Below are 27029 nucleotides of genomic sequence, written 5' to 3'. Positions count from 1 at the left end.
AATGAATCAAACACGAACGTTACCAGTTAAAAATCAGATGAAACAAAATATCGCAGTGTGTGGAGACCCCTTCGTAACTGAAGAAACGTCAGCTTATCAGGCAAGTGTGACTTGATGTAGCTTCTGTGTAAAACTGAATAAACTTAAGTTTGGAATTGTTTGATTTGTTTTGAAATATTAGTTGAAATGCCCGAAGGTGGTGGACTGGCCAACTTGAAAGAAAGAGTGAGCATGAGCAAGAAGAAAAAGTGCAGAGCGTGATTTCTTACCATTTGTGTTTATGCAGCTACGGGGAGCATCAGCATCATTAGGCAAACCATTTAATTCTGTCCTATTTTAAGGATGTTGTTACTGTGTCGTTCCCAGGCTGGCTTCGGGCTACTTTCTGATAGCTGTGATTTTTATTCAAGCACGAATATCGATAGCCGTGATGTCATCCAGTTAATGAGGTTGGGCCATTCCCTAATCTAAAACAAATAAATGGGAGATGATTTACAACCGAGTGCTTGACTCTGGGAGGTTTTCTGTACAGTTTATTATTAACACATTTTTAAATAAAATATAAACACACAATATCCAGTTTAAATACATCGTTTCCCATTTAATTAGGCAGTAATCCATATCGTTTTCAAAGGAACAATGTTCCTCCACAGTGCCAAACAGTTCAACAAAAAAAATTGAGAAATATCTGGGTGGCAACCAACTCTTAAAGCCTGCATCTTCTGGGGCGAGCTGTAGAGTGATTGACATGCTAACGGACCATAGAATGGGCAAAGGGCTACGGAAGCGAGCCAACCGGGAGAGAGGGGTGGGTTTTGGACCATCGGAGTGCCTCTGACTTGTGGAGAAAATGACAGCCCAGCTCACTGAGGTTTTGAGAGGGTGACTGCTTACTGTTGGCTCAGTGCTGACAGTGGTTATCACTCAAAAGCAAACCTCCCCTTTCGCTCTTTCTTCCTCCTTCTTCGAAATACAGAAGAATTGATTCCAGCGCCGCTTATCTGGATGAATTACTTTGTCTTAGTGGCGTGCCAAGAATTCAAGAGAGAGAGAGGGGAAGGGGGAAACTCTCCAGGATATAACTTGTAGAAAAAAAACGCCGAGGGGCTGTGAATATACTTCCTGTGTTTGACAGGAGGATGGGGGGAAGCCTTCAAACTTAAGCCCACCGTTTCGTCTTTCCCTTGCAGCTATTCGTTTTAAAGGGGGAGGGGACCCGTATTTTGTTTTCCGGCCCCTTTTTTGAGAGATTTACCGAGGATTCGGAAGAGGCACCAGTTTGGACCATTCTGCCAAAGATGTGTGATATGATTTCAGAGCAGTCGACTGAGAAAATCGGCAGAATGAAAAAGTTGAGAAGAACTTTGTCTGAAAGTTTTAGTCGTTTGGGTGAGTTTATTGATTACTGAAGCTTTTGATCTTTTTAATCACTTTGTGAAATGCCACATTTAGTTTCGCTTTCTGAGAAGTGTTCATTATTAGGTTTTAAAATGTCCATTGACTGTTAGGATTTTTTCTGTCTCCCTTTTTAAAGAGGAACACTTTCACCATGGTAAAGCTAGCTGGCGCAGTTAGCACAGTCTTCGCTTCTGTGCAGTACTGTACTGGTTGTATAAGGCAAGCTGCTGATGTACTTCAACATAGAAGAAACCTCAAATGCTCAACTGTTTTCTGTGTATATTCTAATCTTGCAGTATCGTTAATAAAATGTTTTTTATTAGATAAAAACACTTGTGCAGAAGACCTTATTTTATTCTTGAAATAATCCGAATGGAAGTTTTCTAAAAGCTCTGCTTTGCCTATGTAGGTAATGGGGATAATGAGTTTAAGTACTTAGCTTGTTGGGAATTTACTTACAAGCTAGGCATTAATTTATGTTTCTTTTTTTTTGTTTTAAGCCTTGAAGAAAGATGACAATAACTTTGATGAGGTAAGATACATGGTTTAGATAAACATGTTCAGGTACCTTTTTCTTTTGCAGTGATTAGTGATGATTGGAAATAAGGTTTTCTTTTGGCAGGTTGTGTGAGATGTTATCCTTGTGACCAGAGTTCAAATCTAGATCAAACTCTTTTAGTAGTTTGAAGCCATATTAAGTGAATTCTTGGAGGATTTTATTTTGTTACTTAGCATCCTCACATCTTTTAGTTTTTGGGCATGTTTAATATCATAATTTGGTAAATTTGAATATATTTTATAAATCAGTGCTTTTCTTATCTTTATACGATAATCAGTGAATTGGAAAGTTTTACGTTCCTGGACTAGCCTGATTTGCAGATGACAATATTGGTGCTGTGCATTCTGAGACCTGTGATGAGTGAGGGTTTATAGAATGGATTGTGGGTGAAGCTAGGATCAGATGTCAACTGAATAATATAAACAAGACATTTTGAAAGCCTATCAGGAAACTGGGTACTTCAGTATGTCCTGTACATGTCCAGCTGTCCTTTTTTCTCGGAGCACAACAGGTTGAAATTGAATCGACGCTTCTGAAATAAAAGCTCTTGGAGCAGAAATATTGGGATTTCAACCATCTATGATACAATTATCACTACACTTCCTTTGGACAATAAAATTTTCAAAATGACCATGTCAAAATATATCTAGGCATTTATTTCATCCCTTGTTTTGAATAATAACTGCTTGTTTACTCGATGTGAATAAATATTTTAATAGGAAAGGATCAAGAATTTTCACTAAATCCCCAGGCAAGAGAAAAAAAAATCCTCTTTCTTGAATAGAATGTAAGTTATGGCAACATTTTTCTTGTAAATGAATACAATCTTATTGTGAATACCTGGAATTAGGAGCACTAATAATGAAGGCACTAATCTGTAGAAAATATTACATGGTTGGGTTTAATTGTGACGTTTTAAATTGCACAAACATGCTATGTTTGCATAATTTATTGAATGATATAGTGCCTAAACTGTAGGCATGAGGATAGCATTAATGAATTTGTGCCTTGTGAAGGTGGTTTATGGTACTCTCACTCCTTACATTTATTTCTGGAATTTATGTCCACTGAGACAGGATTCAAACATATTTATCCATTCTCTGGGAACTTTGTGACTTTCTCCTGCATAGGGGTTAAAGAAGGCACATAAATAGCATCTGTTTGGAGTGATGACAGCCCTAGAGTGATGAGGTTGTCAGTAGATGCCTGGTTTGCAGAGGCAAAACCTGATACTAGATCCAGGCAGGTCTGCAATACTCCAAGGTAATAATGATTGATCAGTAACCTTGGTCTGTTAATGGAATCTGGAAGGCTAACCATATTTCTTTGAGGCTGAATTCTTTGTTCTTTGCTCTAGATAACCCTAAATCTTTGTGATCTAAATAGGTGTCTTGATTACTGACATTCATACAATTGCCAGCTCTTTGGAGTTCTCAGTTTTAGTTTCATTATGGTATTGGGTGCATGATCAAATGCTATTTTGTTTCATTTGGTTTTGTTATCGTTAAAATATGTAGTTGGTGATTCAGGGCATCATTGGAATAAATAGTCCTAATGATCTGAAATAATGACCCCTTCATTTGTGACATAATTCAAATTTAGATGCAAAACCTGTCCAACCCTCAATTTATAATGTCCCTTTAACAAGAATTTTTATTGTAGCTCTATTAATAGATCTAATGTTCCAGATGTTTCACATTATAAATGATCAAACTCATTGAAATATCACACCTAATTTATCACATGTAAATTAAATTCAAATTTGAATCTGACTCCTATTATGAAGTTGCAAAACTTAATATGTAAGGTTACATTTTTGTCTAAGAAATGTTGCACTGAAAGATTTTTTGAGCGTTCTGCTGCAAATCCACAAAAAAAATCATTGAACAAAGTGTTGCTTTTTTTGCCAATCAAAATTTTGCATTGTTTGACAATGGAATGTTGCAGCAGATGTTTCTCTACAATTTCTTCAGCTGGTAATTGTGAAATGACTTCGCGTAAAATCTTTGTGTTTTGAGAAATGTCAGGATAGGCTCAGGGTTGATTTGCCTCAATATTTTATTGATATGTCTTTTTTTGTTGAAAAAGTTACTATCTTTGCAAACTTGTTAGACAGCAATCAATGCTGGAAACTGCCCCATCTGTCCACTCATTCAAATAATAAGCTTTGTTGAATCAGTATGAAGCAAGCAATGTGTTTAAACCTTGTGCAATATTTGGAGGTAATAATCAGCATTACATACAAATTAGCACTGATTTCCTTCTTGTATTTGATAGAGCTGGAAGCAGTGTGTCCTTTTTTTCAGTGAGCAAACGTGAGACCACAAAATAGTAATTGGTATTTCAGATCGGGTACATTCTTAGTTCACGTGACAGATGATCTGTGATGCATTCAAGGGAAAAAATACCTTCAAAACAAAGTGTTCTTGGTTTAGTATGTGAAAAATATGCAAATCGGGACAGTATGAAATATGTACTACTCCAAGGTCTTGCACTTGGTGACTATAGCAACTTCCAACTGAAAATGACTGTCAAAAGAAACAGAAATGGGATGGAAAATATCCAGCTTTTTACATAGCTTTGTTAGTATATTAACATGTTTTTATATGGCAAGCTATGAATGCAGCATGAAGAAATTCAGTTAGATGTATACTTGCCCACATTCTGTGTTGGAGTGCAGAATATTAGGCTGGAGAATTTAAATTATCATGTAACTTTTGAGCCTCAACAGTGAATGAATGTTAGTAAAATAAGTTTTGTTTTATTGTTTTAACATTTGGTAGCCATTATCATTTTTTAAATAATAGACCCATGTCAACAAGACCTTTTTTTTTAATGTTGTGAAGAACCTAAGCTGTGGTATCAAGTTGTCTGCATGTTGAGAGTTTCCTTTTGGAAAAGGTGACTGACCCATTTAAAACTTCAGGCATGCTTTGGAGTAGTGGACTGTAGAATTTTGTATTGATGGTTGGGCAAATATCTTTATACAAGTTTCACTGTATAGAAGGGTGGTTTGGATGGGATACTTGCACAATTTCTCAGTCAATTAAGTGTTATTAGTACGTGAAGGACATTGGACTTAAAATCTTGGTATGCCACGAAAAGCAGTTGGAATAATGAAGGAAGTTATTATTTTTGAAATGTGATTAGTCATGACAGCTACAATGGTGTTCCACCTATTTTTCAATTATCTCTACTTGGTTAATTGTTTTAGAATACTGAAATAATAATCAAAAATATTGAACGACAATAGTTTCCTCCTCTCCACAAATAGACTGACTGACTAAGGTGTGTCTTGAACAGTCTGGGTACACTCTCTCAACTCCCTGTAGAAACTCCAGCTCTGCAATTGGAGGTTCCCACAAGCCTGGAATGAGTAGCTCTGAAGCAGCATTGGAGAAATTGTGTGCAGTGCAATAAATGGGTAACACAGATTAAAAGGAATTCCTTGAGAGAGTTTGCTATTAGTCACTTTGATAGTACACTATGTAGGTATGTCTGAGGGGAGGAGGGAAAACACAAACACCCATGCTGCTGAAGGTTTTATCTTGCACTCATCAGGAGGAATGCAAGAATGCCATACTTCCAAGAGCAAAAACTTTTATTCTGGATGAAAGAAGGGTGCTGTTTGACTAGTTAAGCTTGGTTATAGGTGTTGCCATGGAGAACAGTTCCTTGGACTGGTTTTGTTCTTTTCTCACTTAGAATTAAATGAAAATTCTTGACCTGTTTCCCCTCCCTACAGAGGATGGGTCCCTGCATATAAATGTATGCAGCGTCCCAGCAAGCAATGTGAACCATATGGCTAATTCTGCACCCTTGCAAACTAAGGGATCAGACTGGAAGAAAAGGCATGCAATGCTGTGATTTAATGGTAGGGCAAAAGATCAGGAAAGTATGAAATCTAGTGAGGGGGAAGAATTGGAGCATTAGGAAAGCTAGGAAAATGTTCAATGGGGTGTGGATTTAAATACTATGGGGAAAATGTGTTGGGAAGTATTTAATCTGACTAAAGGCTGACAAGTTCGATGGCCTGCAATCTAGAGTATGAGAAGTGGCTGCAGGATAACGAGATACATTTGAATATAATTTTGCAAAATTCCCTAAACTCTGGAAAGATTGCAGTGAATTGGAAAACTGCAAACGTAACAACTCAATTCAAGACAGGAGTAAGATGAAAAGCAGGAAGCTGGACTCTAGTGAGCCTAATATCTGGCCAGAGGGAGCATTTATTGTTTCAAAGCAGTGGCTGGCAGAACGTTTAGATAATGCCTGTGCAATCAAGCACACTCAACATGTTTGTTTGTTTGTTTGTTTTTGTCAATTTGTTTGTTATTTGAGGAAGTAGATGACTGAGGGGTAATGAGTAAATGTTGGAGTCTTGTTGACCTAGTGAGGCCTAGAGAGACCTGTGCTGACTTTTTATTTTCAGGGATGACCTATTGAATCTAATGCCAGTCAAACATTGACAAGGCCATCAGTGCACCTTCCCTTGGAAAGCAGACCCCAAGGATGGAAGTCATGCCCAGTGGTTGTCATCCTTAAGTGGTGGTTACTTGGCATTCAGATAGGAAAGCAGCATCTGAAGAGCAGAGAGTCGACGTTTCAGGCACAAGTCCTTCATCAGGAAGGTGACGATAGGGGTTGGCAGAAGGTAGCTGTGAAAACGATAGGTAGATGCGGGGTGGGGGGGGGGGGGGTGGTGGTGGCGTGATGATAGGGTGGATTGGATACGTGAGGAGGAAGATGGATAGGTAGGTCAATTCAAGAGGGCAGTGCTGAGTTGGAGGGCTGGGTCTAGGATCGGGGGTTCGGGGTGGGGGGGGTGGGATTTGGTAGTGGAGGTGGCCCAGGGCTTGTATGTCCTTGGTGGAGTGGTGGGGGGAAGAAAGTTGGTTGGCCACAGGGCAGTGGGGTTGTTTGGTGTGTGTGTGTATGTGTGTCCCAGAGATGTTTCCTGAAATGTTACGTAAGTTTGCGTCTTGCCTCTCTAGTGTAGAGGCGACAGTAGATGTGGTGTTTGGAATGTGCAGGAAAATCTTTGCCTGATGTGGAAAGATCCTATGGGATCTCAGATGGAGGGGATGGGGAGGGAGAGGGATAGGTGGAGGTTTGACAGCTCTTGCAGTGGCAAGAGAAGGTACCAGGAGTGGTGTCTGGGTTGCTGGGGGGCATGGACCTAATGAGAGTTGCAGAGGGAATGGTCTCTACGGAATGCTGATTGAGTTGGGGAGGGAAATATATCTCTGGGGTCTGATTTGTTGATGGTGGAAATGGCAGAGGATAATGCTCTGTATCCGGAAATTAGTGAGGTGAAGGTGAGGACAGGGAAGGTTCTATCCTCCTCATGGTGGAGAAGTGGTGTTCAAGGGCAGAGGTGTGAATAATGGAGGAGATATGCTGGAGAGCATCACTGATCATGTGGGAGGAGAAATTGTGGTCCTTGAAATGAGACCAGCTGGGATGTCCTGGATGGCCAGTTGCTTCTCCTGGGAGCAGATACGCTGGAGGAATTCAGTAAGGGATAATGTTTTTATAGGAAGGCGGGATAGGAGGTGACGTAGACCAGGTAGCAGTGGGAATTTGTGGGTTTGAAGTAGATGGCCGTGTTGAGTCAGTCTCCATCTTTGAGGCCTGACTCTAAGCCACCCAATGACTGGACGAAGAGTGCCTCATCTTCTGCCTTGGGACCCTCCAACCACACAGCATTGATGTCGACTCCACTAGCTTCCTTTGGTCTCCCCTCTCTCCCACCTCATCCCAGATCCAACCCTCCAAACTGGCATTGTCCTCTTGAACTGTCCATCATCCTTGCCCAACATCTGCTCCATCTTCCCCATAAACCTATCACTGTCACCCCCACTCCCACCTTCCTATTTATGTCACAGCCACTACCTCTCTTTTCACCCTCACCTTCCTAATGAAGGGCTTATTCCCAAAAAAAACAACTGTTCTCATGGCGTTTGCTCCTTTTCATTCTAGGCTGAAAAATGAAAATTTAAACTGGGATGATAACCAGAAAACCATTGTCAGTTGTTGTAAAACCCATCTCGTTCATTTAATGGCCTTGTAAAAAGGTGTTGAAGATCCACTATCCGGCTTGTGTGCAACTCCAGACCTATGGCATTGTCACTGGCTTTTAACTGACTTCAAATAATGCCTCAAATCTGCACTCCCCTCTGACCTATCACTATCATCTCTCACCCCCCCCCCCCCCCACCCCTCCGCATCTACATAACGCCTTCCCAGCTACCTTCACCCCCCCCACCCTCCTATTTATCTCAGCCCCCTTCTATCCCCCCACCTTCCTGATGAATGACTTACGCCTGAAATGTTGATTCTCCTACTCCTTGGATGCTGCTTGACCTGCTGTACTTTTCCAGCACCACACTTTTTGACTGATACCCAACATCTGCAGTTCCTAATGTTTGGGACAGGAAGGTCACCCAGGAACACTGCTGTCCCAGGTGCTCTACTCCAGTGGAGTTGGGAAAATGACGGAATGTGGGTATAGTATCATCCTGCCTAAACAAGTGCCTTCCTGCTTCCAAACTCACCCTTTATGGAAACAAAAGATCACATTCTTTATGAATTTGTATTTCCAAAAGGTCTTTGTTGGTGTATAAAGAGTCTATATCCAAATATTTGATCCAATATAGTAAACAAATATATTCTGCATTGGAGGTGATTGACAGCAAAAAGCATTGCACTAAATGGATCACTTTCAAATTGAAGACTATCTCATGGAGTGTCAGAGGGCTAAGTGCTGAGGCCTCGACTGTTTAAGATTGATTATTAATGACTATTCTATTCACATTTACTGCTATGATAATGGTTAGGAAAATGATGTGTTAGGATCCAAAGCATCCCAAAGAATAGGTAAAATGAGTGGGCAAATATTTGGTAGGTTATGGGAAATATGAAGTTGTTCACTTTTTGGACAAAATTGAAAAACAGAATACTTATTTGGAGGCTACAGAGGACCTGGGTGAGCTTTTGTATGTGAAGTGCAAAAGGTCAGAATGCAGGGAAAGGAAGTAATTAGCAAATGAAATGGTGACCTTGATTGCAAGAGGATAGTGAAAAAGTAGAGGAGTCTTTTTTTTGTTGCGACTGCATAATGAGGCACTAGTGTCACCACATCAGGATGTGTTGTGTCATTTTGGTGATTTTAAGGTGGGACTTACTTCTATTGTAAGCAGTTCAGAGAAAGCTTCCTATTGTGTAATGAAAGCTTGTGCAATTTGAGGCTTAATGGAGTTAGAAAAAGTGAGTAATATTACTGAAATAGTTTAAATCTTAAGGGGGCTTGACATGATCAATGTTGAAATGTCTTCCCCTTCTCGAGGAATCTAGGGCTAGGGAGTAATCTTCAAATTAAGAGTACTCCTAATTTAGATAAGTTAAGAAGAATTTATTTCCGAAGGGTCACTTCCTCATGAACACGGAGGGTGGAATCACTGAGTGGATGTTAAGCGGAGTTAGACATATTTTTGTCAAAGAAGTCCAGGGTTATTGGGGTTGGGTGTAGTTAGAAGAAAATGGAGTTAAAGATTCTCTCAAATCAACCATGATTATGTTGGATGACAGCAAATGTGAGCCTCTGACAACTCTTTGTTGAGACTATTATAAAAGTAACTTTTTGGCAGCCTGAAACAATTACACTTTGTTATTTGCAACAAGATAACTTCAATAGTATAAATTCTCAGTTTAAAATGCTCGTTGTCTTTTGCATTGTTGTCCTCTTGTTCCTTGCTTTAGAGACCAATACCATTTACATGTATTTTTGAAGTAATTTTTGGGATGTAGTTTTGTATATGCCTCACTAATTCAGGAGTTGAGGTACAAAGTCTAAGTTCAGCTTAAAACAGATTTAAACCAGCCTTCTAAAAATGGGTATTGAGCAGTCTGCTCCAAAGCCAATAAACTGATTGAGGCCTTGGGCTTTTTGAAGTTAGAACAATAGAAGCAGCCTGAACGGGTCGGATCAGACTCCCACAGAACAAGGACTTATAGTTTTTGCTTTCAGCTGTTGCTGGGGTCTTGAAGCTGGATGTGGCAGCTCTGATTCCTCTGTCTGCTACAACTAAAAGTTTCCTGCTACTGGAATTGCATGCAAGACCATATCTATTTTACTGAATTTGCCTTTGCAAGGATGTGGTTATGAGATGTTACTGTATTGGAATAGTTAGTGTTGAGTAGTTGTTAATCTATTATTCGGTTAAGTTTTCTACAAGTTGTTATTGCACTTAATTTTGTTGTATTTTTAACTATGGTGTATGAGTAAAGCTTGTTTTGCTTCCAGACTAGTAGCTTGATCAATTGCATTTTAGATGCAATTCAACACCTGGCACCCAACTTTGAAAATCATCAGGTTGGGGGCTAGGCCAACTTAATATATTGTAAGGGGCTTTGGTCTGTTCAAACAATACTGATTGTCCAAACAAAAGTTTGCTGAAAGTATTAAGTGAAATTCCAGGTTTGATAAATGTCCAGTCACTCTTTTATTTACAATGGTTTTTCAAACACACTTTTGAAAACAGGAAATAGCTGTTCCTTCCTTTAGCTGCTGGCAAACTTGGCTGTCTCCTAAAAGGAGTTGAGCTTATTCCTAATACAGAAGCATAGATAAGAATTCTTAACTGTAGACTACTTTATTTTCCCATGGAAGTTCAGTACAATGATTTGCCATTTTGTTGTTTTTTTTATTCAAATGGATCAGCACTTGATTGGCCCACTTGTTTTAAAGTAATGTTCAGCATGCAGCTACAGCAGTACCTACCTATAAACTTGTGCTTCATTCGGGGTTGCTACCTTAAGCATATGAAGAAATTGGTCTTTGGAGCATTATCTGGTAAGTTTTGAAACATTTGCCACACTGCTCACTTTCATATCTCTCAATGATAACAAAAAGAACATTGTAAATTGTAGTTGACATAACACATTCTTTGCTATTTCTAAGTCTTTTGTGCACTGTCCCTTGACCACGCTTAAATGTCTTTCAAAATCGTCTGCATTTTTAATCTGTCAATACTCTCACTTCCTGACAAAGTCATTAGGTGAACCTTGCCATCTATTTCCTCCACCAAAAAAATAAGCAACTTGTTGTTTTGGAGACATAATTGACCGCAACTATGTTAAAAAGAAAAGGAACAATATTGTAATTGTTGTCAAAAGTCACTTTCTCTTATGTAATTGACTTTGCCCGCTGAATGCATTGTAACTGGAGAGCAGCCAATCTCAATCTTCCAAAGGAGAAAGAATGGCACTGGAGTGCATGGCGTTTTGAGGGTGGGCTGTGAAAGAGGAGGTGCAATGGAGGGATGGTTGCCTTTGCCTGTGGCAACAGCAGACTGTACTCACCCTACTGTTTGACATGATTTCCATGCAGTGACATACCTACCTGCCAGTCACCTTTTCAGAAGTGACTATAGATGTTATTGGTCACAGTTGTGCGTCATCTGCATGGACACTTGGAGCCAATATGAAAAATATACTGAAAATTCCATTTGTGGTCTGACAAATAGGTGGTAGTTGTTAACTCAATGCCACTATCAGGAAGCCAGGGTCTCAAAGGTAAGGTGTCCTAGAGTGCCAATCAGGGTAACCGTCCTTCTTGTAGTATGTTTGCTTAAAGCTGCCGATCTTGTACCTGGACTGTTAACCAAATATAGGTTGTTTATTTGGAGATGAATTAACAGGATCACTCAGCAGGCATTTACACTCCAAAAAGCCTCACATTTGTTGTGATGAGAAAGCACTGCTGCATTCTACTGTATGTTAGACTGTATGTAATGGTTGCAGGTCACATGCTCCTGATTAGTTGCTCATTATTATGTTTCCTCTTAGTGATATTATTCCAACTCACCTTTTCCACTGCCGCTTTACTTTCCCATTTGTCGATTGATAATGAGATTTTTTGGGTGTGGGGCAAGAGGTTAAGGTGCTGAGTTTGGTGTGTTTCAGTGCTCCTTCACATGGTGAGATAGTGTTCAAGTCTTTCAAGATTTATTGTGCCAGGCGCACTTTAGCCTTTGCAAGAGTTGCTAATTAACTATGCATCGAAAATATTCGTGCCTTTGTATAATTGATGGTGAACGCTTCTTAGTACCCATTTCCAGGCATTTACCATTGAACAGTAAGACCCTTTTCTAAGATTGCTTATGTTAAAAGATTTGGTTTAGTGATGGACTGTGACTTATTTTCTTTGAAAGATTGCAGTGTGAGATTGGAAACAATTGGTCTTTGAGCTTGGCTACCTAGTATTTTGTCATTGCCAAGGTGAAACTTCCTTGCCCTTCATTGCCCTGGGCAAGTTAACACCAAGTCCAGTAAATACTGGGAGTTCACTTGCTCTCTGTAAATGAAGCTGACTTCATTAAAATTGAGCTGAAAATGTGTTGCTGGAAAAGCGCAGCAGGTCAGGCAGCATCCAAGGAACAGGAAATTCGACGTTTCGGGCATAAGCCCTTCTTCAGGAAAAATTGACACAGCTTTGCTATTTCCCTAACTGACTCCTCCAACTGGAAGTATAATTCGGACGTTTTAAAAGACATGCTGACTTGTTCCAAAATGGTGTTGGGATGTGTTTTTGATCATAACTAATGGTTGAAATAAAAGTTCTGAATGACTAGATTGCAGATTTTACTTTAATAAGACTTCGGGGTAGATTTGAGAGGAGGACAAGGTATGTGTGTGTGTGTATATGTTTTTGAGTTAGTGATTTTCAGTGCTAATAACAAAGTTGAATTTCAATTTATTTTTAAATGTCTTATATGAAGCCTGAAGCAGAACAGCTTGCAAGAAAATTTAATTGTCTGGAAAAGTTAGTTCTGTAGCACAGGATATTGTATTTCATGTCTAGCTGATGTAGGAAAATAAGTGTAATTTTAAGTACATGATTTATTTCAATGTTTTCCAGATTAATATGCTAACAAAATCTTTACTGATCAGCAATTCTTCAAAGATTGTGATGTGGGCTTTCATGAACAGCAGTCTAACAACTTAATTTTAAGACACTTAATCCAAGCTTTTAAAAAAAACCTTTTGTAGTAGAAACACTGAACTTGTGGTCTGTTATGTGTCAGTATGATTAAATTTTGACTAAAAATATCTCTTTAGCAACTAAACGTGGTGCAGTTTTAGGGGGAGGAAGAGTTTAAGGAATGTCAGCACTCCCTTGTGAATATTGCATCAAAAATGTAGGGAATTCAAACTACAGACCATCTTTCTCCAGTTGTTTGTAGCTTAAACTCAGCCAAGCCTGAGATGCTGCATTTTTCAGTTTGCTTTAATTGTACTTACAACAGTGTTCTCCAATCATGTTGCTCAGTCTAAAATTTTCTTCCTAACTGTCTTTGATCTTTGCATTCTTCATGGAAAGTCCATGTGTTGGTGCAGTTGTTGGATTTGTGACAACAATCCATTCTGTAGTGCAGGTCATTTGGCATTTCGGTGGATAAACCAGTGTTCCAGGGCCTTCATAATGCCTGAAGACAAAAGCAAACTGAAGTGAGATGTTTGTGATGGGACTGTCTTTTTAGTTCCCGCCCCCATCTGAAATGAAAGCTGTTTTGGGAATGGTTCTGCAGTTTGGAAAAACGGGTGATCTGACCTCCGTACAACCACAGTGTAAACAACCATGAACAGACAGCAAATGAAGTTTCGGTTGTGGATGATTTGGAACCTAGGGGTGTGTGGACACTGCCGCTCTTGTTAGTGGTGAGAAGTTGATTGCATGGAGTAGTGATCAATGGTTGACTGACCTTTTTGTCTGACAATGACCAAAAGGCTTGTTCTTGGATAACTGAGCAGCTTGAAACTGGGAACAAATTAGAGAGAGAGAGAGAGAGAAATGTTCAATTCCTCCTCAGCATGGGAACAGTCTCTGAGGTCTTGTTTTAAAAACCCACTGTGAACTTGAAGAAAATCAGTTTCTTTCCTGCAACAGTTGTAAGCTGAAGTTTTTATCTGACTAATCAACTTGGCCATGTTGTCTCACCAACCAGTAGCACCATCTGGAGAAAGCTGACTGGAGTAACATGCAGGCCAGCAACAGTAGTCATAATTATCATTTGAACAAAAACTGGCAACAAAGTGTACTGAGCTGTCTTTCCAGGTTTCTTCACCTCTGTTTATGAGTAATTTGCCCATTTAGTTCATCTGTATGTAAAAGAGGCTATTTATAATGAAGATGTTTTCAAAAAAATACTGTTATTTCTTGATGGCTTGTAACTTTTAAATTCTGGCTAGACTCTAATTACTTCCAATAAATAGTAAATCTTGTTCAGTACTGAAACCTGGCCCATACCTTTTCAACCTCAATCTGAAAATTGACTAAATTGGGCAACTTTGTTTTTTTTTTAAAAGTTTGTGATGACTGGGAATAGGGGAGCTTCATTTCAAGTTCATTCCCCAGTGAATTGTACTGCAAAGGACAGTAAATTTAAGGAAACCATTTCTCCCCACTTTGTTTTCCCCCTCCCGTCAAAGTTTGCAGTTGTTGATATGGGGCTCAAAATTGGTGTAACATTGTCCTGAGAAGTATTGAACATCAGCAACCACTTTAAATAATATGCTAAATTGAGATGTGCACAAAAATGAATGGTAAGCCATGTTGGGAGAGTTGACTTAGGCTTTGGTTTTAAAAATGTTGCGGGTTTGCAGTGCACACTTGGTTAAATTGATGGCACAGCATCCTGAGAACCATTTCGGAGAGATGAACAGGGTTAATTGCATTGTTAACAGACTAGAGCCCCATATGAAATATGGGAACCCTCCAACCACAAGGGATGAACTCCGATTTCTCCAGTTTCCTCATTTCCCCTCCCTCCACCTTGTCTCAGTCGATTCCCTCGAACTCAGCACCACCCTCCTAATCTGCAATCTTCTTCCTGACCTCTCCGCCCCCACCCCACTCCGGCCTATCACCCTCACCTTGACCTCCTTCCACCTATCACATCTCCATCGCCCCTCCTCCAAGTCCCTCCTCCCTACCTTTTATCTTAGCCTGCTGGACACGCTTTCCTCATTCCTGATGAAGGGCTTATGCCTGAAACGTCGAATTTCCTGTTCCTTGGATGCTGCCTGACCTGCTGTACTTTTCCAGCAACACATTTTCACCCCATATGAAATAGTCCAGTTAAATTGAATTCCTTCCTGAATGCATGTTGCTTTTCTTCAGAATTCCAAATGTTTAAATTGTTTGCGATTTTTGGAATGGGAGCGTGTGTCCACACATCGTTAAATCTGATGGCACGTGGGCAGGTGCAGACCATCGCTTCTCTTCTCTTGCACAACTCCACAGAGACCTAGAGATGTACAGCATGGAAACAAACCCTTCAGTCCAACTTGTCCATGCCGACCAGATATCCTAATCCAATCTAGTCCTATTTGCCAGCACTTGGCCCATATTCCTCAATGCTTTCTATTCATATGCTTTTTAAATGTTGCAATTGTACCCGCCTCCACCACTTCCTCTGGCAGCTCATTCCATACACTTATCATTCTCTGCGTGAAAAAGTTACCCCATTTTAGGTTCCCTTTATCTTTCCCCTCTCACCCTAAACTTATGCCCTCCAGTTCTGGACTCCCTCACCCAGGGAAAGGACTTTGTCTATTTATCCATGTTCCTCATGATTTTATAAATGTGAGGCCACCCCTCAGCCTTCAACGCTCCAGGGAAAACAGCTCCAGCCTATTTAACCTCTCCCTATAGCTAAAATTCTCCAACCCTGGCAATATCCTTGTAAATCTTTTCTGAACCCTTTCAAGTTTCACAATATCTTTCCGATCCGAAGGAGACCAGAATTGTATGTAATCGTCCAACAGTGGCCGAACGATGTCCTGTACAGCCACAACATGACCTCCCAACTCTTCTACACAATACTCTGACCAATAAAGGAAAGCATACCAAACACCTTCTTCACTATCCTATCTACCTGCGACTCCACTTTCAAGGAGCTATGAACCTGCATTCCAAGGTCTCTTTGTTCAGCAACACTCCCTAGCACCTTAGCATTAAGTGTATCGGTCCTGCTAAGATTTGCTTTCCCAAAATGCAGCCCCTCACATTTACCTAAATTAAACTTCACCTGCTGCTACTCAGCCCATTGGCCGATCTGATCAAGATCCTGTTGTAGTCTGAGATAACCTCCTTCGCTGTTCATGACACCTAGAATTTTGGTGTCATCAGCAAACTTACTAACTATACCTCTTATGTTCACATCCAAATCATTTATATAAATGATGAAAAGTAGAGGACCCAGCACCGATCCTTGTGGCACTCCACTGGTTGCAAGCCTCCAGTCTGAAAAACAACCTTCCACCCCCACCCTCTGTCTTCTACCTTTTGAGCCAATTCTGTATCCAAATGGCTAGTTCTCCCTGTATTCCGTGAGATCTAATCTTGCTAACTAGTGTCCCATGGGGATACTTGTTGAACACCTTACTGAAGTCCATATAGATCAAAGCTGCAGCTCTGCCCTCATCAATTCACTTTGTTACTTTTTCAAAAAACTCAATCAAGTTTGTGAGACATGATTTCCCACATTAAAAAAAAAGTTGACTATTTCTAATCAGTCCTTGTCTTTCCAAATAAGTATAAATCCTGTCCCTCAGGATTTCCTCCATTGATTTGCCCACTACCGATTGTCACCCTCACTGGTCTATAGTTCCCTGCCTTGTCCTTACCACTTTTTCTTAAATAATGGTACCATGTTAGCCATTCTCCAGTCTTCTGGCATCTCCTCCTGTAACTATTGATGATACAAATATCTCAGCAAGGGACCCAGCTATCACTTCTCTAGTTTCTCAGAGTTCTAGAGTACACCTGATCAGGTCCTGGGGATTTATCCACTTTTAACCGTTTCAAGACATCCAGTACTTCCTCCTCTGTAATCTGGACATTTTTCACCATGTCACCATCTATTTCCCCATATACTATATCTTCCATATCCTCCTTCACAGTAAACACTTTGAATTCTCTTTAACCTATTTGCCAAAGCTATCTCATGTCCTCTTTTTACCCTCCTGATTTCCATCTTCAGTATACTCCTACTGCCTTTATTCTCTTATGATTCTCTTAATCTGTCCTGTCTTTACCTGACAAATGGTTCGTTCTTTTTCTTAACCAAACAATCAATTTCTCTAGTTATCCAGCACTCCCTACACCCACCAACATTTCCTTTCACCCTAATAGGAATATACTTTCTCTGGACTCTCTATCTCATTTCTGAAGGCTTCCCATTTTCCAGCTGATTCTTTACCTGCAAATATTTGCCCCCAATCAGCTTTTGAAAGTTCTTGCTAAATTCCGTCAAAATTAGTTTTTCTCCAATTTAGAATATCAACTGTTCATTCTGGTCTATCCTTTTCCATCACTATTTCAAAACTAAAAGAAACATGGTCACTGGCCCCAAAGTGCTCCCTCACTAACACTTCAGTCATCTGCCTTAGTTCCCAAGAATAGGCCAAGTTTTGTACCTTCTCCAGTAGGTACATCCACATACTGACTCAATTTTCTTGTATACACTTAACAAATTCCTCTCCACCCAAACCCTTAACACTGTCAGTCCCAGTCTGTTTGGAAAGTTAAAATCCCCTACCCTTATTCTTACTGATAGCTGAGCTCTCCTTACAAATTTGTTTCTCAATTTTCCTTTGACTATTAGGGGGTCTATAATAGAATCCCAACAAGGTGATCATCCCTTCTTATTTCTCAGTTCCACCCAAATAACTTGCCTGAATGTATTTCCAGAAATATCCTCCCTCAGCACAGCTGTAATGCTATCCCTTATCAAAAATGCCACTCCCCCTCCTCTTTTGCCTCCCTTTCTATCCTTCCTGTAGCATTTGTATCCTGGAACATTAAGCTGCCAGTCCTGTCCATCCCTGAGCCATGTTTCTGTAATTGCTATGATATCCCAGTCCCATGTTCCTAATCATGCCCTGAGTTCATCTGCCTTCCCTGTTAGGCCTCTTGCATTGAAATAGATGCAGTGTAATTTCAGTCCTACCTTGTTCTCTGCTTTGTTCCTGACTGTTTTGACTCTCTTCTTTTCTTTTCCCAACTGTACCAGTTTTAGATTGATCGCTTTACTCACTATCTCCCTGGGTCCCCACCCCCCTCCCCCAACCTTACTAGTTTAATTCCAAATCAGGTGCAATCCACCCTTGTACAGGTCACTTCTACCCCAAAAGAGATTCCAATGATCCAAAAATGTGAATCCTTCTCCCAGATTCCAGCTCCTCAGCCGTGCATTCATCTGCTCCATCCTCCTGTTCCTACCCTCACTAGCTAATAGCACCAGGAGTAATCCAGATATTACTGTCCTGCCTAACTTTGAGATTCTGAAGGGAGAATATACAATTTCCATTCCCATGTCATTGGAACCAATGTGTACAATGACCTGCTGGTTCCTCACCTCTTTTGAGAACATTCTACACCCTCTCTGAGACATCCTTGATCTTAGCACCAGGGAGGAAACACCATTCTGGTTGTTTTTTTTTTGCTGCTGGCTGCAGAAACATCTGTCTGTGCCTCTGACTGGACAGTCCCTGAACACAATCAATCACTTGGAACCCAGTGTACCCCTCATTACATTATAGCCTGTCTTGATGCCAGAAACTTGGCTGTTTGTGCTACGTTCCCCTGAAAGTCTGACACCCCTACATTTTCCAAAATAGTATATTTGTTTGAAATGGGGATAGCCATAGGAGACTCCTGTACTACCTGCCGACCTCTCCTACCATTTTTTTGGAGTTAACCCATGTAAGTCCATGTCTGAACTGTGGCTGAACTCCATTTACTAGTCTTTATCTATTTTAATTTATTTTGTCAACCTTAAATACCAGTCATTTTGCTTAACTTTAACAATTGATTTAACACCGGTTGGCACTTAGAATCAAACTTCCTCCTATTTTGAAAATATTGTACTTACTGATTTCATTTTTTTTCAAATTATCTGGCTGCAAAAGGTTTCTTTTAGTTATGTACCCTATTGCTTGACCTACATTCAGCAGCAATAAATTCCTTTTGGGACACAAGTTTGTAGCTCTTATCTTTAAACTCTGATCAAATTACCCCTTAGCTATTTAAATTCCAGGGAATTGATCACTAGATTTTGTAATCTGTCCTTGTCATTTTATCCTTAAAGTCCTGGTGTTGCCTGGGAAAATCAATGCACACCCCACAAAATCACATCCCACTCCTCGGCTGTGATGCTCAGAACAATTAACAGCACTTCAAGTGAAGTCTAACCTGTTCTTTGTAGAACCAAAGCAAGATGACTTCTCCCTTGCTGCCTTGTCTTCTAGGTATGAATAGCAACATTTAGCTTTTCTAGTTCAATATAATAAACATATACAAGTGTAATTATCTATGTACCAGTGCCTCCACTGTTTATTGCTTTTTCACCATCTAGAAAGTATTCTCATGCATTTAAACCATTTCCCCCATCCCCCCCCCCCGTTTTACTAATTCAGCAACTATTTAAATGTATCAATAGCTATTTAACATCATGCTTCCACCTACCTGTCTTACAATGCTGCCCATTTTTTTTGTCATTGGTGAATTTGTGCATGTGGATTTCTATCCCATCATCTAAGTTTTTAATAAGTACCCTTGGCCTTGACAGAGATATTTGTGGGCAGTCCTGGTCACATCCTGAAAAGTACAATACTTTTCTGGTGTTCCTACTTGTTGCGCTCCACCCTCTTCTTATCTAGACTCCAAATTCAACTGACTTTTTTTTTAAAGAGACTTTAAAATTTGCCTTCTGGAAGTCCAGTTGAATAACATCTACAAATGTTCCTGTCTATTAATTTAGTCTCCTATTAGTTTAAATCACCCAGGATGATCTACCTTCTGCAAACCCTCGCTAGTTTCCTTCAAGTCAGCAAAAGAATCTCAATCTCTTCGGTCACCCCATCCTACATTCTACATGCTTGGAGTTGACTGTAAACAAATGTAGCCAAATAGTGTGGTGCTGGAAAAGCACAGCCAATCTGCAGCATCTGAGGAGAGGTGACGTTTCAAGCCTAAGCTCATGAAGAGCTTATGCTTGAAACGTCGACTCTCCTTCTCAGATGCTGCCTGATCTGCTGTGCTTTTCCAGTACAACACTTTTCAACTCTGATCTCCAGCATCTGCAGTCCTCACTTTTTCCTTGTAAACAAATGTAGGCCAAATGAACTTACAGGTTTTCCTCCATCCCCTTTCATCAGGAGAAGATGATGTGTGCAATTTTCAATGCACAGAAATGGTTCCTCAATTATGGTCAATTCTCGCTCCTACTACGTCCAGGAACATAGCCACTGTTCCTGGATCCCTAACAGTTATCAGCTTTAAGATGTCTGCTGTTCAACCAGTGCAAAATTCCTGAAATCTACTTTTGGCATGCTAACTCTCTAGTACTATCTGCAAACTTCAAAATTGTACCAATAATGTCAAAGGGATAGTCATTTTAGAATGTTACTTTACTTTGAAATTGTGAGAGAAATGTTTCATCTGTTCATGACCTCACTATCATTATTGCTGACCCTTTGAAATTGTTATAATTTCCTGCTGATGAGATCCCAGCACTCATTATGTAACAATCATTAGTGGTTATGACATGGTTTCCACAAAATACCGGGTGGTGAGAGTCAGTTTTTGTGTAAAAAAAAAATTAAAATATATGGAACTTTGGCTTTTGTAATTTACTGAAATGGTATTGGGGTATGAGTCATATATAGTAGTTTTACAGTTAGCATTGTGATCTTGTCACTGCTTAATTATATTCTTTTGAAACTGACCTTTGTTTGAATTGTTTCAATGCTTGATGACTGCTGAAAGAAATTCTTTATTCTCCTGAATTCGATGACAGTGTTTCAGCTTGACTACCCTAGCTTGTGATATCATCTAATCCTGAATGCAGGGTGTGTTGTTTCCTGCAATGTCTCTGGAAAATAATCTTGTGGAATAAAAATGTTTCTCATGCTACAGAGAAAAGTACATAAGCCAGTTAAACATGGGGCAGGAGGAGGCCATTCGAGCCTGCTCTGCCATTCATCACAATCTTAGCTGATCATCCAACTCAACCGCCTAGTCCTGCTTTCTCCTCAGTCTTTCATCCCATTTGCCCCAAGTGCTATATCTACCCATCCCTTGAATGTAGCCAAATGTTTTGACATCAACTACTTCCTGTGGCAATGAATTCCACAGGCCCACCACTCTTAGATGAAGAAATGTCTCCTCATTTCTGTCCTAAATGGTCCACCCTGAATCCTCAGACTGTGACCCCTGGTTCTGGATGCACCTACCTTAGAGAACATCCTCCCTGCATCTACCCTGTCTAGTACTGTTCGAATTTTAAGTCTGAGATTCCCCCCTCACTTATCTGAATTCCAGCGAAAAAATCCTAACCTAATCAATCTCTCATTGTATGTTAGTCCCACCATCCCTGGAATCGGCCTGTAAAGCTTCGCTGCACTCCCTCAAGCGAGAGCATCCTTCCTCAGAAAAGCAGACCAAAACTGCACAATATTCTGGCGTGGCCTCACCAAAGCCCTGTATAACTGCAACAACATATCCCTGCTCCTTTACTTGACCTCTTGCAATGAAGGCCAGCATATCATTTGCTGCCTTTACCATCTGCACCTGTATACCTACCTTCAGCAGCTGGTGCACAAGGACACCCAGTTCCCACTGCGCACTCCCCTCTCCCAACTGACAGCCATTCAGGTAGTAATCTGCCTCTTGTTTTTGCTTCCAAAGTAAATAACTCACACATTTATCCAAATTTATAAGGCTGGTGCCAGTGATTTGCCCACTCATCAACCTGTCCAGATCATGCTCAAGGACCTCTGCATCCTCATCACAGTTCATCCTCCCACCCAACTTTGCATCATCTGTAAACATTGAGATGTTATATTAGCTGTGGACCTAGCACAGATTCCTGTAGCACCCCATTATTTGCTGCCTGCCAATTTGAAAAGGACCCATAATTCCTGCATTGTTTCCTCTCTGCCAACCAGTTGTCTCTCCATCTCGATACACTTTCCCTGTTCCACCAACCGTATATGCTTTAATCTTGCAAAATAATCTCTTATGCGGAACTTCGTGAAATGCTTTCTGAAAGTCCAAATATACCGCATGGCACCCCCTTGTTAACTCTACTAGTTACACCTTAGAATTCTGTCAGATTTGTCAATGCATGATTTTCCCTTCATAAATTCCATGCTGACTCTCTGGTTCTGCCACTGCTTTCTAAATGCTCCGTTGTAAAGTCCTTGATAATGGATTCAAGAATTTTCCCCATTACCGATGTTAGGCTTGCTGGTCTATAATTCCCTGGTTGCTATCTACCTCCCTTTTAATATTGGAGTAACATTAGCTATCCTCCAATCTGCAGAGATTCTTCCAGACTCTATAGAATCCTGGAAGATGACAACCAATGCATCACCTGTTCATTTCTAGATCCACTTCCTTAAATACTCTGGGATGTGGATTATCAAGCCTTATGGATTTATCTGCCTTTAATCTCCTCCGTTTTCCTAGCACCACTTCTCTACAAATATTGATCTCCTTCAGTTCTTCCATCTCTCCAAATCATGCATTTGCCAACATTTACGGTATCTGATTCTGTCCTCTTGTGAAGACAGTCAAAAATATTTATTCAGTTGCTCAGCCATTTCTTTTGTCTCTTATGGGGCCTACATTTATCTTCACTGATCTGTCTCTTCATGTACCTACAGAAATTCTTAGTGTCAGTCTTTGTTTCTTGCAAGCTTACTTTTGAACTATATTTTCCCTTTCTCAATCAATCCCTTGGTCCTTTGCTGAATTTTAAACTGCTCCCAATCCTTTGACCTATTGTTTTTCTTGACCAATCTGCATGCTTCTTCTTTCTCTAATTTCTAATCTCTAATGCATCTCTAATTTCCTTTGTAATCCATGGATTAGACCGCCTACCTATTTTGCTTTTGTGCCAGACAGGAATGAACAGTTGGTGTAGTTCCCTCATGCATTCCTTAAATGTTTGCCATTGGCTATCCACTGTCATCACTTTTTAAGTAACTCTTCCCCAGTCTATTAAGGGCCAATTCATGCCTCATTTCATCATTTCCTTTATTAAGATTCAGCACCCTAGGATCCGAATCAACTAACTTCTCCACCTTGATAGAATTTTCTTTATCATGTTATGGTTGCTTATGCACAGAGTCCCTCTCACGTAGATTGGCAATGATTCCCTTGTCCTTACGTGGTTCCCAGTCTAAGATGGCCTGCCATCTAGTTGGTTCCACTGCATATTGGTCAAGAAAACCATCCAGTATGCACTCCAAGAATTCCTCCTCTACAACATTGGGCAATTCAAATTAGTCACAATCTATGTGCAGATAAAAAACACCACCACAGTTTGGAGGTCTATATATAGACACCCACGAATGTTTTTTGCCCCTTTGGTATTTCTCAACTGAACCCATACAGACTCTACATTGTCAAAGCTAATATCCTTTTCTCACTATTGTGTTCATTTTCTCTTTAGCCAGTAATGCCACTTACCTTTTTCCTCTTTTTGCCTGTCCTTCCTAAATATCCTGGGACATTCAGCTCCCATCCCTGGTCACCCTGCAGCCATGTCTCAGTAATCCCAATTACTTAGTAGCCTTTTACATCTATCTGCATGATTAGTTTATCCACTTTATTTTGAATGCTTTGTGCTTTTGGATACAAAGCTTTAAAAATTTTTCCACAGATAAATTTTGCTACTTTTTTATAATTCTTTGGTGCATAAAGATATTCATCTGTTCTTTTCCTCACCATTCGTCTGGTAATCGTCTGCCACCCCACCAACCTCCAGAAACACCGTATCATCCTTCATCATTTCCGCCACCTCCAAACAGACCCCACCACCAAAGATATATTTCCCTTCCCATCCCTATCAGCGTTCCGGAAAGACCACTCCCTCCGCGACTCCCTCGTCAGATCCACACCCCCCACCAACCCAACCTCCACTCCTGGCAACCACAAGAAATGCAAAACTTGCGCTCACACATCCCCCCCCTCAATTCCCTCCAAGGTCCCAAGGGATCCTTCCATATCCGTCACAAATTCACCTGCACCTCAACACACACCATTTACTGCATCCGCTGCACCCGATGTGGCCTCCTATACATTGGGGAGACAGGCCGCCTACTTGTGGAACGTTTCAGAGAACACCTCTGGGAAACCCACACCAACCAACCCAACCGCCCCGTAGCTGAACACTAACTCCCCCTCCCACTCCGCCAAGGACATGCAGGTCCTTGACCACCTCCATCGCCAGACTATGGCAACACGACGCCTGGAGGAAGAGTGCCTCATCTTCCACCTAGGAACCCTCCAACCAAAAGGGATGAATGCAGATTTCTCCAGCTTTCTCATTTCCCTTCCCCCCCACCTTTTCTCAGTCCCAACCCTCAGACTCAGCATCGCCTTCTTGACCTGCAATCATCTTCCTGACCTCTCCGCCCCCATCCCCTCTCTGGCCTATCACCCTCACTTTAACCTCCTTCCATGTATTGTATTCCCAATGCCCTTTCCCCAAGTGCCTCCTCCCTACCTTTTACCTTAGCCTGCTTGGCACACCCTCATTCCTGAAGAAGGGCTTATGCCCGAAACGTCGATTCTCCTGTTCCTTTGATGCTGCCTGACCTGCTGCGCTTTTCCAGCAACATATTTTTAAGCTCTGATCTCCAGCTTCTGCAGTCCTCAATTTCTCCTAAAGAAATTGAGGGTTTGCTTAAGAAAAAGAAGCATATGTCAGCTACAGACAGGATAGATTGTCTGAATTCTTAGAGTATAAAGAAAGTAGGTGTATACTTAAGAGGGAAATCAGGAGGGCAAAACGGGGATGTGGGATAGCTTTGGCAAATAGAATTAAGGAGAATCCAAAGGGTTTTTACAGAGATATTAAGGACAAAAGGGTAACTAGGGAGAGAATAGGGCTGCTCAAAGATCAGCAAGGTGGCCTTTGTGTGGAGCGACAGAAAATGGGGGAGATACTAAATGAATATTTTGCATCAGTATTTACTGTGGAAAGGGATATGATGATATAGCCTGTAGGGAAATAGATGGTAACACCTTGCAAAATGTCCAGATTACAGAGGAGGAAGTGCTGGATGTCTTGAAACGGTTAAAGGTGGATAAATCCCCAGAACCTGATCAGGTGTACCCGAGAACTCTGTGGGAAGCTGGAGAAGTGATTGCTGGGCCTCTTGCTGAGATATTTGTATCATCGATAGTCACAGGTGAGGTGCTGGAAGACTGGAGCTTGGCAAATGTGGTGCCACTGTTTAAGGGCAGTAAAGACAAGCCAGGGGACTATAGACCAGTAAGCCTGACCTCGGTGGTGGGCAAGTTGTTGGAGGGAATCCTGAGGGACAGGATGTACATGTATTTGGAAAGGCAAGGGCTGATTAGGGATAGTCAACATGGCTGTGTGTGTGGGAAATCATGTCTCACAAACTTGATTGAGTTTTTCGAAGAAGTAGTAACAAAGAAGATTGATGAGGGCAGAGCAGTAGATGTGATATATATGGACTTCAATAAGGCGTTCGACAAGGTTCCCCATGGGAGACTGATTAGCAAGGTTAGATCTCATGGAATACAGGCACACTAGCCATTTGGACACAGAACTGGCTCAAAGGTAGAAGAAGGTGGTGGTGGAGGGTTGTTTTTCAGACTGGAGGTCTATGACCAGTGGAGTGCCACAAGGAAAGATGCTGGGTCCTCTACGTTTTGCCATTTACATCAATGATTTGGATGTGAGCATAAGAGGTGCAGTTAGTAAGTTTGCAGATGACACCAAAATTGGAGGTGTAGTGGACAGCAAAGAGGGTTATCTCGGATTACAACAGGATCTGGACTAGATGGGCCAATGGGCTGAAAAGTGGCAGATGGAGTTTAATTCAGATAAATGTGAGGTACTTTATCTTGGCCTGCTTGGCACACCCTCCTCATTCCTCAATTTCTTTAGTCATCCAGCATTTTATGACATGATGGCACATCACCTAAAGGTGGGTAGCCTTTCCTATTGCCTTTTATAGTTAACAATTATTTGACTTTCCCTGATTTGGATTAGGTCAACTAACAAAATAGGCTTTCAAAGAACTGATTGGATATACTTTGCTCGACCAATAGGAATAAGCTTTTCTAATTTCCAGCTTTATAATTTTGTATTTGCTTTTGTGCATTTACTAACTAGTTGCATCTGTCAATAATTGCAAAAGGGAAGTCGTAGATCACAAATAGGAAACGTGGACATTTTAAGCTTCAAGTAAATTTTCTACGTCAGACATTTGATACCTGTGCCAATGAATAGATTCACATTTTGCATCCATTCCAGAGCATGCAGTCACACTGAAAATCCTGTTAAATAGTCACCACACCAGAAGATAATTGCTTAGATCACAGCAAGTTATTAACTGATTTTATCTTTTATTTGTGCACATGAAGATGCCAGGTCAAGAAAGTAAATCCTTCTGATTTCTCCTTTGTCTCCATCGTAACAAGGAAAGATATCACTATGGAACAAAAGACTAACCAGTATTTATATTACCCGGGAGATCTAATTACACACAAATGTTGAGTTGGTACAAGTCAGCACATGCATAAACTTGATGAAAGTTTACCTTGTGAAACAAAATGGTTAAAACATAATAGACAAAAACAGAAGATTGCTAAGGTTGGAATGTTTAGTATGCACTTTATCTTGAGTAAAATGTAAATCATCCACAGACTTTGAAGAACTTTTGTCTCGTGAGCGAATAATGTATACCATTCATACAGCTGAGTGGAATGGTGTCCCTGGAGCCAAGATTCAGACTGAATGGAAGTGAGAAATTACCTTGTATTTGACCAGTGCTCATAACTTGGATTCTGTCCTGTTGGATTTTGTTGTCATAGCAATCAATTTGATTTTTCAAGACAGTTGTGAACCACGTAAGCTTTTCATTGCAACAGGCACGACTCATGCTTGTTTGTTACTCTGAAAGTTTGCCAATTTGTTATGAGGAATTATTTGTGACCAAGTAATTCAGATTTCTGCAT

At 40.6% G+C, this 27029-nt stretch overlaps 1 protein-coding gene across 1 annotated transcript in view; it reads left to right on the top strand.

Annotated features, from left to right (window-relative positions):
* Positions 1-849: 849 nt before the first annotated feature.
* cdk14 (cyclin dependent kinase 14) overlaps positions 850-27029 on the top strand; it is a 657100-nt gene continuing 630920 nt past the window's right edge. Inside the window, exons 1-2 of the mRNA XM_060824928.1 lie at positions 850-1389; positions 1899-1930. Of these exons, the coding sequence (XP_060680911.1) occupies positions 1299-1389; positions 1899-1930 (123 nt within the window). The 5' untranslated portion in view covers positions 850-1298. The remainder of the gene's footprint in view (positions 1390-1898; positions 1931-27029) is intronic.

This window comes from Hemiscyllium ocellatum, chromosome 5 (assembly GCF_020745735.1).
Source record: "Hemiscyllium ocellatum isolate sHemOce1 chromosome 5, sHemOce1.pat.X.cur, whole genome shotgun sequence".
In the NCBI taxonomy this organism is placed as follows: domain Eukaryota; kingdom Metazoa; phylum Chordata; class Chondrichthyes; order Orectolobiformes; family Hemiscylliidae; genus Hemiscyllium; species Hemiscyllium ocellatum.
The sequence above is the reverse complement of the archived record's forward strand: the minus strand, read 5'-3'. Positions and strand labels throughout refer to the sequence as shown.